The sequence below is a fragment of the Trematomus bernacchii genome, unplaced genomic scaffold, assembly GCF_902827165.1.
Source record: "Trematomus bernacchii unplaced genomic scaffold, fTreBer1.1, whole genome shotgun sequence".
Classification (NCBI taxonomy): domain Eukaryota; kingdom Metazoa; phylum Chordata; class Actinopteri; order Perciformes; family Nototheniidae; genus Trematomus; species Trematomus bernacchii.
This window is the reverse complement of record NW_022987313.1, coordinates 1,384,984-1,399,736: the sequence shown is the minus strand read 5'-3', so window position 1 is coordinate 1,399,736 and position 14,753 is coordinate 1,384,984. Positions and strand designations below refer to the sequence as shown.

The 14,753-nt window shown below is 38.8% G+C and overlaps 1 protein-coding gene across 1 annotated transcript; it reads right to left on the bottom strand.

Moving 5' to 3' along the window:
• Positions 1-1,214: 1,214 nt before the first annotated feature.
• Positions 1,215-14,382, bottom strand: eif5 (eukaryotic translation initiation factor 5). Its single transcript, XM_034153013.1, has 12 exons — positions 14,309-14,382; positions 12,753-12,969; positions 11,179-11,458; positions 10,915-10,996; positions 10,259-10,431; positions 10,050-10,161; positions 9,065-9,195; positions 6,400-6,561; positions 5,738-5,899; positions 5,437-5,601; positions 3,484-3,624; positions 1,215-1,749 (listed from the first exon to the last, which is right to left on the bottom strand). The coding sequence occupies exons 3-12, from the start codon at positions 11,248-11,250 to the stop codon at positions 1,651-1,653; spliced, it is 1,299 nt and encodes a 432-aa protein (XP_034008904.1). The 5' UTR covers positions 11,251-11,458; positions 12,753-12,969; positions 14,309-14,382; the 3' UTR covers positions 1,215-1,650.
• Positions 14,383-14,753: the final 371 nt, after the last annotated feature.

The window sequence follows — 14,753 nt, the reverse complement described above, 5'->3', positions numbered from 1 at the left end:
GCATCAACATATATGTAAAGTAATAGGTAAACGTGGGTTTTAATGTACTTACATACAATCATTTATTAGTTGATTTGATTTAGTATTAATTATCTGAAGTAACTAAAGTATGTGACTTCATAAATGTAGGGCCATAAAAAGGACAATATAGTACAGTACTTGAGTACACTGATATTTAATTAGTATTCCATCATTTATTTTCTCTATTAGTGGATTAAAAGCTAACTATGTTATGTATAAATCCAATACGTCACATATTTAACACAATCATTAAGTTTCCCTATCGACCTATTTTTTTAATGACCAGCATTTTCACAACACCTCCAGTCAAACTGTGAGAGCCCTACTGCAAACTGTGAGGTTTACGGTGTTATAAAAGCGGTGTGTGTATTTCCGACAGCACCTGAACGCAGCCTCGGTGTATCCAGCTGAACGGGAGGAAGTGAGGAAACGGCTGACCTAAATCCTATTGGCCCAGAAAGTAGAGAGGACTGTCATCAGGAGGAACTGTGGCTCTGATGTGTCTCACACTAGAAACTGCTTTTAAATTACTTTGTTTTATGTGTACTGCTTGATTTCAATAGTTACACAAAAAAAGGGAATCTAATTTGCATAATTGTAATGTATTGGTTTGGAACTTAACTTTATGTAACCGGAAAATTCTCTCTGGGGATTAGTTTAAACTATTTTTGCACAAACATGAACTGTTCTTTAATGCTTTCTATAAACTTATCAAGTATAAAAGGTTTTTATAGGGGGGCTAGTGTATTTTATAATAAAACTGAAGAGGGTCAACAGTTTACAATGAGACCATATATCGAATAAAGCTGCTCATTATTTTCTCGATTAGTCCTTTGATTTATAAGAAATACTCCAAAATGTCCAAGGAGATGTGTTGTTTCAATCTAAAACCCAAAGATATTCAGTTTAAAATGATAAAAGTAGGAAATCTCTATATTTGAGATCTCAGAGTCAAGACTATATTTTCTGAGACTTTTAAGGACACATTATTTAAATGAATAACGGCAATTAAAATGAAAGTTAACCGATGTATCATGTGCATTATCCATTGGCTCTTCAGTTAAAAATATTTCAGGAATTATGAATGCTATTAAAGTATAATTAACACTGCAAACCTGCCCAATTGTTCCGTGTTACTACCCAATAAAACCTAAAGGAGATAACGGTGACCATCAGACACAAACAACACAGTATGGTGGATAGCAAAACATTCATTCTTTATTGACTGGAAAAATACAGGGACCAAAAACAAAAGAAAAAGAAGGTGGAGAAGAAGAATTGAGAACCAAGAACTTGCTTTGCTGATCTTCAACTTATCAATAGTTCCTCTTTTTTCTACAATAGACTCTAAATGAACAGAATTTGGACACTTGCATATTGTTGCAGTCAAAATGATCCCCAAACACCCATGATTAAAACCCCAAAGCGACTTCAATTCACCAACTGAATACATCTCAAAATTACAGAGTTAATGTGCAGCAAGTAAAGCGCTATGTTAAGTCATGCCACAAAGCAGAGGGAGGTTGGGGGAGAGGGGGTGAGTAAATGAGGGAGAGGCCAGCTGTTTAGGTGGAACACAGGGCATTGTGAGTCAAAGCCACAACACAAGGAAAGCATCGTCCGAGCCGCTTAGATCGCATCGATGTCGATGTCGTCCTCTTCTTTCTCCGGCTTGTCGGGTTTCACAGTCTCCACTTTGAGCTCGCGAGCCGAGGACGAGTACACCACCTGAGGAAGGAGGACATTAAGCAAGAGTTAGAAGTTACCAGATAATTACTTAAGTAAAATAGCAATACCAAATTGTAAAAATACTCTTGTTACAAGCAAAAGTCCTGCATTTGAAATCTTAGGTAGAAATACGAAGGTAGTAGGATCAAAAAATACATTAAGTACTACATCATGATTATAGTTGCATTGTTCATGAAAGCGGGTAAATGTGGAGCCAATTTAATATTACTTTTAAACGGCTGCTGGATATTTAAAGCTGTATTTATGAATTTAGGTGTATTTTGTATTAGCTAATACTACAAATTTGTAAAGTTTAACGTAAGCTGTTGGATAATTGAATAGGAGAAGAAAAAAAAAGTAGAATACTGGCTTCAGAAATGTAGTGAAGTATAAAGTTGTATAAAATGGAAATACTCAACAAAAATGGAGTGCAGGAGGAATTTAAAATGTTCAGTGTTTGAGATTTATAATCAAGATCAGTAAACCTTTATTCTTGTTAAAGTGCAGAACAATGAAAGTGAGTTTGGACTAATTTAAGACGTCAAAAGTGTGTAAAATATTTAAAAACTACAACCATTTAATGTATTCATTGCTATCGGGATGTTAAGAGCATTCAATGGAACACTTTTTCACCAATGATTTTCAATAGGCACATTCACACCGCAGTACTTTTCCCACAAAGGTTCATCAGAACGTAGTTCATGAGAACTCTTTAGTTCTCATGAACTAAGTACAGATCGCGTTCACACCGGAATAAGTCCCTGAGGGAGGATTAGGCAAATGAAGCCGCTGACGTCACTTCTTCTGCTTTGGGTTTACTGGCAGGCCGCAAACAACTTCACGGCGTATACTGCCACCTGAAGTCCCCGGCCGGAAGTCCCCGGAGTTGGGACTCCCAGCAGCTTCCTTCGAGTAAATCGCCAGAACGCCGACACCTCATCTCCACCGCTCCCATGTTTTCTTTTGTGTTGCCATAAGTTAGTCTCTCTGCGTTTCTGCGCTGGGCGAATGCTAATAATGCTAATGCGAGGATAATAAAATGGCGGCTTCACAAAACTTTTTGGGAGTTTTACTCAGCGGTACCACTAAAAATGGTTTATTTTAATATGGAACAGGAAAATAATGTCTGCATATGAAACATGTTGTGCCTATCTAAAACATATCGGCTTACTAGCGTCTACACGCTAAAGAAACTAAAATCTCTCACCAGCAAAATACCTCGACAGTTAAATGCCATTTTACGTTTCATTACTATACAGTATTTATTATCACTATAGTATTACTATTTTGGCAATTCGCTCAAATATAAATTATATTTGATGCAACTTTAGTTAAATTTCCATTACTTTTCCAAAACTTTGGGAAAAATATTGTTTTCCATAACTTTTCCAGGGCCTGGAATTAGCTTTTTGAATTTCCATGACTTTTCCAGGTTTTTAATGACCGCAAGAACCCTGTAAGAGCTTTCACACTCTTACTGTGTAGAGACATTTTTATTTTCTTCAAAGCCATTATTTTTCTTTGAGCACCTTTTTTTGTGGTAGTTTTGAGAAAAAGTTTGGATATTTGCTAAATATTTGACAAACCGGTTCATGTATTTGTTGAACTAAAAGCAGCTACGGTTGTTGCTTACATTTCTTCACCATCAACCATTTAGATTGAGAAAAATGCAGCCGAGTGGCCACTAGATGGACATAAACCTGTGAAACAAAGTTCATACAGTGATCTAGTTACCTCCACATTCTCATCATCCTCCACCTCCTCTTCCTCGCTGCCCCCGCTCTCCTCCTCTGCCTCCTTCAGCCATTTCACAAACGGAGCAGCCTTAGTCTGGATCTCTTTGGCGAGTTCCTTAGAGACGTACTTCTTAGAAACCTGGAGGATAAATACACAGTCAGTGGGTTAGTACTACTACGAATAAATAAAATGACAATTAATAAATGATAAAGTGATAACCCAAAAACCTCTGCTTGCGACACATTAAAGCTCGGATAGATGCTATGCAATCGGATACTGTTGGTACCTGTAAATGTCGTTAGGTATGTACATTGTAATCCCTGTAACTATGCTGTATGATGTCTTTTTGTTTTTATGTCTTCATGTGGAACCTACTTGCAGCAGGTCTCCCTTGAAAAAGAGATTGATGATCTCAATTGGATTCACCTGCTTAAATAAAGGTTTGAAATGAAATGTAATCCAGAGTAGTGGTGATGATTAAAATAATGATCTTACCTGCTACCTTACAGCAACAGCTTTACTATTGAATTATGGGCAGTGCTTGCAGTACACTTGTATAATAAGGTGACAGTAAGGCAGTTATTAAGGGGAAATGTAACCCTTTTGTCAAATTAAATGTATTAAAAAGGCATATGAATGAGGGGCATGATGAATTCCATGTCATTTATTTTAGGAATGATTATTTATAAATGTTGTGGGGGAAACTTCTGTAGCAATGGAGAGTCAGGACTCAAAGAGACACGAGGAGAGCTGGAGCTACCAAGCAAGCCTCCTCGACATTGAGAAACAGCCACCGGCGGTTTATTTGGAGCTTCGACCGGAAAGACCTGTCACAGTGGCCACGAGTTGACCACACGGTTGAGATGCCACCATCAATTCTGAAGAACTCTACCCCAGACCCGTGTATTTAGCTAGTTCTGAGAGAATAATCAACATTGTGCATAACAAGATAGAAGCATAACACCTCTATCAGCTGACGCCAACAGGCAGGAACAGGGAGACAAAACACTGAGAACACAGCAGCCAAGGTTACAGGTGCGTGTGCTCAGTCAGGACAGTTTGAACTGATAAACTGGGTCAAAGTTATGGGCAGGGTTTATACACTTTTTCAATGACTTTTCCATGACCAAAAAAATGACTCGGCAGTACCACTGAAAATGGTTTATTTTAACATGGAACAGGAAAATAAGGTCTGCATATAAAACATGTTATGCCTATCTAAAACAAATCCAATAATAGGCTTACTAGCTTCTTCACGCTAAAGCAACTAAAATCTCTCACCAGCAAAATACCTCGACAGTTAAATGCCATTTTACGTTTCATTACTATACAGTATTTATTATCATTATAGTATTACTATTTCGGCGATTAGCTCAAATATAAATTATATTTGATGCAACTTTAGTTACATTTCCATAACTTTTCCAGGGCCTGCAATTTGCATTTTGAATTCCCATGACTTTTCCAGGTTTTTAATGACCGTAAGAACCCTGTATGGGCCTTGGAAAATATTTCCCCAACAAATGTGTTTTTTGGGGATTAAGTGCCAATATATGATTTTAAGGATTAAATGTGCATAACTAGTGTAACCAAAACTGGTCATATGTTTATTTTTAGCAGGACGGGGTCAAAACAAATGATTTACCTATTCTAATGTAATTCTATTTGAGAATGTATTTATTGAAGGATAGTAGCATCTCATTTTAGAGGGGGTCGCAATAATAAGTAATTTTTTTTATTGAATTAAACACGAAGAAAAAAGCACAAAATAAATATTTGGCAATCACCATCGTTGCTTTTTAAAAAGGGTATAGAAGTTCACAACTGGTTAATATGAAGAGGGCAGAGATTTGTAAGCTTTTATAAAACTTCTGGCCAAATAAGCTTCCATTATTTATTCCCCCCCCCCCCTTATGTACTTTTAATCAATAAATGTAGATAGACACCCACCTTCTCAGCCCAGGCGAATATGACGTCTTCCTCCAGCAGGTCCGAGTCGTACATCTCTTTGAGGATGATGGGAACGCGAGCCAGCAGCTGAACTTGATGCAGCTTCACGACGCACTCAAAACCTCCCAGCAGATACTTCTGAGCCTTCTTGTTGTTGTGGCAGAACTGAGGGGAATATTTAAAATCAGAAACCACCCAACAAATATAGAAATGTGTTGAGCATTGACAGAGGAATCTTGTTCATGTTTCAATGCCATAAATAGACCAATAAAAAACGTCATTCATGCGTTATTCAACATACCCGCAGGAAGTGGCGTTTGTACTTCTTGATCTGGTCGCGGATGTTCTCGTTGAAGAGCAGCTCGCTGAGGATGAGGGGGCCCATGGCCTTCACATCCAGACGCTCTGCCTCCACCAAGATATCCTTATCGGCCGCATCGATGGTTCCCGTCTCCTTCTTATGCTGTGAATGGAAAACAGTAAAGTTAGGAGGAGGTGCTGACCACACCACAAGTTAAGGAACAGAAACTAGAATTGTCTAAAAATAACTGATGAATCCAGAGCGTTAATATCGGACAAAGTTGTGCGAGGCGATTTATATATTGCATGTATGCCATAATTACTTTTAATTTGGGAGATCATTTTGAAGACAGCCATTTTAAAACTGAGAAGGGCAGCATTTACTTAGGGGCGACGTTATAAAGTGTTCCTTTCATGTTGCCCCCAACCTTTCTGTCAATATCTGTGATGGAATTTATGGAAATACTACTTCTTAAACATTCAAGACTTTATTGTCATTTGTACATTAGCTACAGTGTAGATATGTCAATGAAAAACTTAGGTCACATGTCTATACTAAATTCTCCAGCTATTTTTTCTGTCATTAATGTAGAATAATAAGTAGACTTTAAGAGGAAGTAAAATATATTGTGAATACAGTCTAATCAAGAATGGGACCCTTACTTTCACAAAGTTGTAGAACAGGTTGACCCTCTCCTCCAGGGGTTTCTCCAGGTCCTCGCTGAGCGTCATGTTCTTGGCGTGGTTGCTGATCTCTTCCATTCGCCTCCTCTGTGCCTCCTCCGTTGTCTCCTCCGCCCAGTCTTCATCATCGTCGTCTCTGTCCTGCAGCGGGGAGGTCAAGAGGACAAAAGGATTCAAATGTGCCGACTGCGTTATTTCCTCAGGCTCTTCTTTCATACAGTAAAACAATCCTGAACGATTACACTGGGCATATTCATTCACCTGGCGCCGAGCCCTTGATGTCAACCGTGGTGTGTCATCAGCATTCACGTATATATTACATTGTTTACAAATGCCACAATATTGTTTATCTGTCCTCTTAAATGTATGCTCCTAGAGGGCACCAGATGCTGCATTTAACCTTTAAAAGGTCCCATGTCATGCTTTTCCGGTTATTACCCGTCCCCTTGTGTGTTATGTAGCTTTTTATGCATGTTAACGGTCTGCAAAGTCACAAACCCTCAAAGTACACCCTGTAGCGAGTAAAACTCTAACAGAAAAGACGTGTCTATGCTGCCCCAGAACGCCTCGTTGGAGATTTCTCTTTTTCCATTGTTTACTTCTTGGGTAGAGTGACGTAACGTAACGGCTCCGCAGATTGGTCCAAATGTACCAATCCGGAGCCGTTACGTCCGCGGAGCCGTTACGTTTGGACCAATTCGGGGACTTCCTCACACACACGGCGGGACGTTGCGAGGCTCGCTGCTGCGAGGAGCGGGACAGTGTGAGCTGGCTCACTGGTGTGGGGTCGGCGAGACAGCGAGACACCGCGGAACTCAGCCTGAGCACACACACAAACTCCCAGCCAGGCTGCGGGTGTGTGTGTGTTTCAGGCTGGGTTTCGCTGTGTCTCGCTGTCTCGCAGACGGCCACTGGGCTCATAGAGAGGGGGGGGCAGGAGCTCCAACAAGCCGTTTAGGACAGAGAGTGAATACACATACTATACAGAGATGCTGTATGAGAAACCAATGTGAGTTTGGAAAATTGCACAATAAATCTATTCTAGTAGACCTCAACAATGGAATTATGATCAGTAGAAATGGCCATGACATGGGACCTTTAAATAAGGATTGCAAACTGACAATAAAAATGTTCACCTTTAGTTAACAGTACACATCTCATCAAAAAGATATACAAATCTAGTCGATTTTAGAAATGTAAATTCAGAAAAGTGATTAGATTTCTCCTCTTGAGCTTTGGACTAAATTAAACTGACATCTGGATGTAGCACTAAGCAGCGTATTTGTTTTACGCCAATGCAAAGGTTTGTTGAGGTTGTGGGCTTCTTTTTGTTAAGTTTACCTTATCGCTTTAAAGAGTCAAATCAGGTTGGGTCAAAAAAATAGTCATTATACCCCCCACACCGACTTCACAGTTAGGGATGCTCCGATCGCCAATTTTGGGGCCGATCGCCGGAATCAGTATCGGCCGATACCGAGAGCCGATCCGATCGAGTGGGTGGGGTCTATGGGGATCTTCCATTTAAAGTGATGTTTAAAACTCTTAATGGGGCTCATTCACAAACAACAACCAACAAATTATTACATTCAAATGAAGTACATTATTCAAGTTTACATTAACTTTGGATAATAACACGGGAGAAATTAGCGGAATTAAGCGCTCTCTTTTCCTCTCTCCCCCTCTCTCTCCTGACAGCCTGTATATATATATTTATAACTAGTTTAGCTTGTTCCAGAGGTAGATAAAATAGCCAAGTGTGTTAGGTCTAACTCTTAGTGTGTATTTTGCTCCGCTCACCGGTCTGTCACAGCGGGTGGAGCTGCAGGATTTCTGCTTCACACACGTTGCATACCGCTATTTTACTGTCTTTTTCGGACACCTTAAAATACTGCCAGACTGGTGAAGCCATTTTGGCGAGCTTGTTTTGCCACGCACAGAGAAAAGTGTCATGTATTTTACGCCATGCGATCGGCATTTTTAGAAAGCACCGATCGATCGGCAGAGAGTGAGTATCGGCCGATATCGATCGGCGGCCGATCGGAGCATCCCTAATCACAGTAACACTGCACTGTGTGATAGCGAGTGAGTTTTGACTCTCCTGATCTTTGCTTTGAGTTCACAGTCAGCTGCTCACAGGGACGTTGAACTCGGCAACTACACACCGTTTAACAGTCCGCAAATAATGCCACCATGTCTGACTGGTAGGAATTATGCATTTGTGTTGGCCTAATGGGATTTAGCAAAGCCCCGTTCCCCTCGACTACAATCCAATAGGATTCTTCTGGTGGCTTTTTGATTATTGTTTAAAAAGACAAACAAAAGCCTGATGCAATATGTTTTGTTTAGCGAGATTATCTTTTTTTTTAACCATAAAAACTGTCACCTGACTAATCATTTTTTTTTTTTTTTTAAATTGCATTCACTATTTTATCACTTTTCTATCTATTTATCCATACTTGTTTGTTCATATATTTAAATTACTATAAGCATACAAAAAACAATTACTTGTATGATTATTTTTTTTTAGACAGAGACATTGTTCTTGTTGTCAGTGTTGCTCTTTGAGGCCTCTGGAAATATTCCTAATCAATAAGAAATAACTCCTAGACATACTGTAGTTGCCTGATTCTGGACTAAAACCCACCACAACTTGAGGAGCATCAAAGTTTTCGCCGCTTCCACCCTCTCCGCTGCCGGAGCCGTTCTCCTTGTCCTTCTTGCGGTTCTTTTTCTCCTTTTCTTTTTTTACAGGTGCAGATCCACCTTCAGTAGGATCTGTAATTGGAGAATCAACACGGTTATTATCGCATTTCTTTAAACCTTAGATGCATAAGTGGGTCTTTTTTGACCCGGTGAGGTGGTGTTCTTGAAGTATCTTTGTAATTACATTTTTTTATCATTTCATATTCCAGCTATTCCTAAAAAAACATGTTTTGGATATCATGCCATTCAAATTTTATACATTTTCAGAAATTGTAGTTTTTGTATTACTACCCCAAGCTTCCATAAGTGGGTCAAAAATGACACGCATGCATTTTCTATGGGATCCTATGGGAACCTTTGATTCTTATCACCTATGGCTGTCAGGAATACATTCACTGTAGACCACATCACAAGTGACACCTCTCAGGAAGATTCTTTTACACAGCAAGATCTGATACCCGTCAGTATAATAATAATACATTATATTTTTATAGGGCTTTTCAAGGACTCAAAATCGCTTTACAATATAAGGGAAGGTTAGGGTGGGGGGGGTATAGGACTATCAAACTTGATCAACCGGCATGGATTTATGGGGGTGGGCTATGAGTAGACAAGAAGAGATGAGTTTTGAAAAGGGACTGGAATACTGTGAGGGTCTCAGAATAGCGGATTGCATCAATATGTTCAAAATGTTTTTTTTCAAAATGTAAAAAAAAATTCTAAAATTCTAAATAGTGAAAAGTTAAATATAAAATATTTCTAGTGTAAACCAAAATATAATACTAAATATTATACACGTAATTTTTCTTAACTAAAATGACATAAAAACACATACGGGTCCTTGACCGACTTATGGAAGAGTGTAGGGTCCAGTCACTCGTGCATCTAAGGGTTAAGCGTTGTTTAACACAATAGGGAAATCTCACCTGGTGGGTTTTTGAGGATGAACGTGCAGAGTTTGTGTCTGGTGTCAAGCATGCCGCGGTATCCACAGGCTTTACAGGAATTGCCAATGGTTTGTTTCTTGGGATTTACATGCTATAAGAAACATTCAATCTTATTAGATCCAGAAAAGAAACACAATCAAGTCTTAATGGTGCTTGGTCTACGTTTACAGATGCTGTGAAATATTTACCAGTTCAGTTTCAGGGTTGTCGCACTCGGGACACAGAACAAATTTTCTGACGAACCCATCAAGCATGTCCTGCAACTTGTTCGCCTCGTGGGATCCGTTGACGATGTAACGGTCGTTTTTGCTATCAAACTGGGTCTGAGCACCGAGTTCACAACCAAAAAACTTGGTTGGGTCTGCAGAGGAGATCAGACATCAAAAGGTCACAATACAAAAATTGAATTACTATAACATAGACAGTCCACCTGCTCAGCTCGTTCTAAAACGCGAGTCAAAGATTTAACACACATTTTCCAGGATGAGTATTTTTTATTAGCTTTCCACGTGCTTCACACGGATCCCATGAAACCACTGATATTAAAAAGATTCAGCCAACTGTACTGTAATAATGTTGTATCATTTGTTTTGGAACCTTATATTAAAAATACACATTTGTTAGACAAAATCTAGTTTTACAGATTTGGTTGAAAAGTTAATTCAATTTAATATATGTTAAGAGGAACACATTTAAACAAAGCTTTGAAAATAGACAACAGTTTAAAAAGGCAGCTGTAAATTGCAAAATACATTTGGTTGATCTGTGTATAAATGGACTTTTCCTTGTTGAATACCAGGCAGATGTTGGGTTTATGTTTCTGCAGCTGTCATGTGTTACTTACATGTTGGAGGCCTGTTCAATGCCTTTGCAACATCTACCATGTTGACAATGACCGTCTTGATTCCATTCCCTTTGCCTTCCACCTGGATGAGATGAATACAGAAAACAGATGATCATCAACCAAAATGTCAGAATAACAGTGTTCATTCTACAACAATTTCATAAACGTCATCTCAGGCAAATGACATTCTATTAAAATTATGAATCTGACATTCTCTCAACTACTGTAGTCACGTGTAAATGTTTCAATCCAGCGAGCCTTTACCTTGGCAATCAGACGGGGCATCTTGTAGCGATAGAACTGGTCCAACACGCTGCGGTTGACGTTGACAGACATTTTGGCTGGATGTTAGCACTATCAGTACGATAAAAGGATCTTGGTTGGGGATTTTTCGGGATCTTCTGTCTGGAAAAGAGGGGATGACATAAACGACTGCAAGCGCGCTCTGTCTTTGACATGAAAAACGCTGTGCCGCTATGGCCGCAAGCTCCTTGCTTGAAGGCTAGATTTCCACCACACAGGTTCCAACGGCTGCGCAACAGCTCTGAAAGAGGAGACAAAAAAAATCTATTAATATTTTATTTAAAAAGAATTCTACAACAAACGTGGTGTATGTTTGTTCTAGCACTTGACTGAATAGAGATTAGAACAAAACTGCATTGTATTAAATGTATTTAATAGTATTCATTGCATTTTTGTTCTTGCTGGTTCAATTGTTTAAAAGCACTTATTTTTTTATTAAAAAGGTATGTTATTCTTATTTAAATGTTTAGCCTGTTTTTTTAAGTGCAAAATGGCATTTCCCAGTACCATATGTTAGCATATGCAGTTGGGTTGTTTATACATCTGTGCCAGTATTCAGGTAGTTAAAAGGAGATAATAGTAAAATATAATAATAGTAACATAAATATTTGAGGTTTTAGACTGTCAGACAAAATTAGCAATTTAAAAAAAGGTGTCAAGGGTCTGGAAAATTGTGGGCAACGGGAAAAATTGCCTTAAGAGTCGAGGATTTGACAGTAATTGCAGTGTGAAAAACTATTTAATAGTTTACCTGAATGCCACTAATAAACCAGATCAGACTGAGTTATGACAGTTCAATTAATAGAGAATCTAGAGACTCTGAGACATATGGGGGACATTATGGACTCCCTTATATAAATATGTCTCCTGTTAAGCAAGTTTGAGTATTTATATATTCATTGAAAGATAGATTACAACCATTTAAACCCTTTGAAATCAGAAAAATCTACAAACTCAAATCCAAGCAGCAAATGACCATGTGATCCAACCGTGAGCAAGCATGACAGATTAATCCAAAGGAAAAATAAAATCCTGTCACTAAACTAGACCCTTTTGTTACCATACATGTAGAAACTTTGTTTTGTAAAAGCCTTTTGTCTTACATGAGGGCCTCTGGCTTTAGTCACATAAGGCCTTCTCTTGTTATTAGGTCACAAACAGGAGGAGGCCTTAGCAGCTGCCTCACTACTCTCCCCTTACTGGCTTTAACGCCAGCTAGTCTGTAGTTTCCGAACTGCGATCTCAAATGACTCGCAAGCGGTGTGACAATGAGACGGCAATGTCCGAGACTGAGGAGTTTCAGAAAGGGGGCAGAGGTCGAGTGCCATTTCAGAAGGAGGCTAACTTAGCTTTAGCTTGGCTACTTGGTGCAGAGTGCGTCATGCAGCCACTGCACACACGAGTGGGACTGGGAGACGCCATTTTGATACAGAAAACACGTCATATTGCACAATAATACCGCTGGAAATACACCCACGCACACGTACATGTAGTCAAACATTTAAAATAACCCACAAACTGTTACTGTGACTTACCGTTTTCGCAAAACAAAGACATAAACACAACGCTGATCGTCCAAGAGCCGCAGTGAACGCTGGTCGATGGCTGGTGCTGGTGTTGTATCGATTGCAGCAGGGTTCTTAGTGTTTTTTCAGCTCCCAAAGATGCACAGTTAAACACCCTAAAGCGTCCAAACAGTGCAGTTGCCAGGCTCGGAGGTTAACTGGAAAGTCCTCGGGGGTTTTGGGGGACCTTTAGGGGAGGAGAGGCGTATTGTTATCCACACAAACTGCGGACGAATAAAAACGCTAACGTTAGCAGCATCAGGTGCTGTAGTTCATTGGGTGGGAAGCTCCATCGTCACGCACGTATCCGTTATAAAATCCCTCTAAATAATATTTTCTGAAAAGGTCTGCTTTCACAGCGTATATTGCCTGAATGGACTTTTATCTACAAAGTAGCTCCTTACAAAAAAGTCGGGACGATTGTCAAATGTTCCGCTATGTCAATGTAGTTACTTATTTGTGTCCGTAATAAAAGGAAAAGTATCATAAAATAAATAAGGTGAGGCATTAGATTAAATGGAAACATATATATATATATAAATGGGTGTAGGCTGAAGCTTATTATAACGACCATCTTTACATAACATGATTTATTCACAATTCGTTTCTACGGCAGATATGTATATATTTGTTGTCGTTTTATTATAAGATGTTTGTACTTTATTCCAACTTTTAAATATGGAAAGCCTGATGACATTGCTGCTGTAACAGAATCATTTCTAAATGTTGGATGAATAAAGTATCTATTTAATAGACTACCCTTTCACCGCTAGGTTTACCCTTTGACAGATATACATCTGTTCTTTATACGTGTCCTTATTTACCCTAGGTTTTAAAATAACTATTCGCCTGAATTCCAACTCTCCAATTTCAAACACCCTCAGAATAAACAAAGGGAAACAATTGTTTTGAGTTTTTTTTTTTTTAAATGTTCTGCGTAGTTTAAAAGATAAACTAATTGTTTTTGGTTGGTTCGTGATAATCCCATCGATTTATAATTCTTGAAGTTCTTATGTCACACAACAAATGTCTTAGTATGCTATAAGATGGTTTTACATGTTTTCCCTTACACTACAGTAATGTTGATGATATCCCATTAGTAGTAACGTAATGATGAGTGAGCGTGTTACGACATCTAGCTAACTGGCTATCATTAATATTACACGTGGTGTGTCGTCGCCAACAATCCCACAAATTACAATACATATAAAATATAATTACTCTCAAGGTGATACAATCCCATTATGCGTCTCTAAAGCAGTTACATAAACAGGCGTTCACAGTATCAGCACTCCAGGAAATAGCCAAAGCCCGTATGCTAAGCTAACTGACGTTCCGCAGCTAACGCAGTTATTAGACGAAGACGCAGTTGGGTTTTAAAGATAATAAAAACAATGTAAGAGATGTATTTAACGCTGGTTCATCTAACTTGATTTTCCTCTCTTTGTTGATTAACAACCGCCGATGCGAAATCCACGTCAGGACAAGGCCGGGGGAAATTGGGATAAAATATTCTCGCATCTTACCTCTCGAATGTTCCGCGAAACACTGCTAACTCACGTCGCTTTAACTGACGGACGTCATGCTAACTGACGCAGCGCATGACGCACGGCGTTAGCAACTTCCGGTCATGTCATTAATTTAACAATAAAAGTCCGTACTCTAATTAAGTAATATGTTGAGGACAAAATGCCCTTTACTTGAGTATGCTTTGTATTTCTACCCCACTACACTTCAGAGATAAACCGTGTACTTTTACTTCACTACATTAATTAAATACCATTACTATGCAGATTTTGAATGATGATGTGAAATATACAAAACTTAAATAAGTTACACCTGGAGTAAATACACAATCTACCCTGGAGCATACAAACTAATTAAAAGATCCACCTTTACCAGCTTTTATTACCTTTACCAACACTTTAATGCATCAATAATGATAATCAAAATCTAAAATATATATTATTC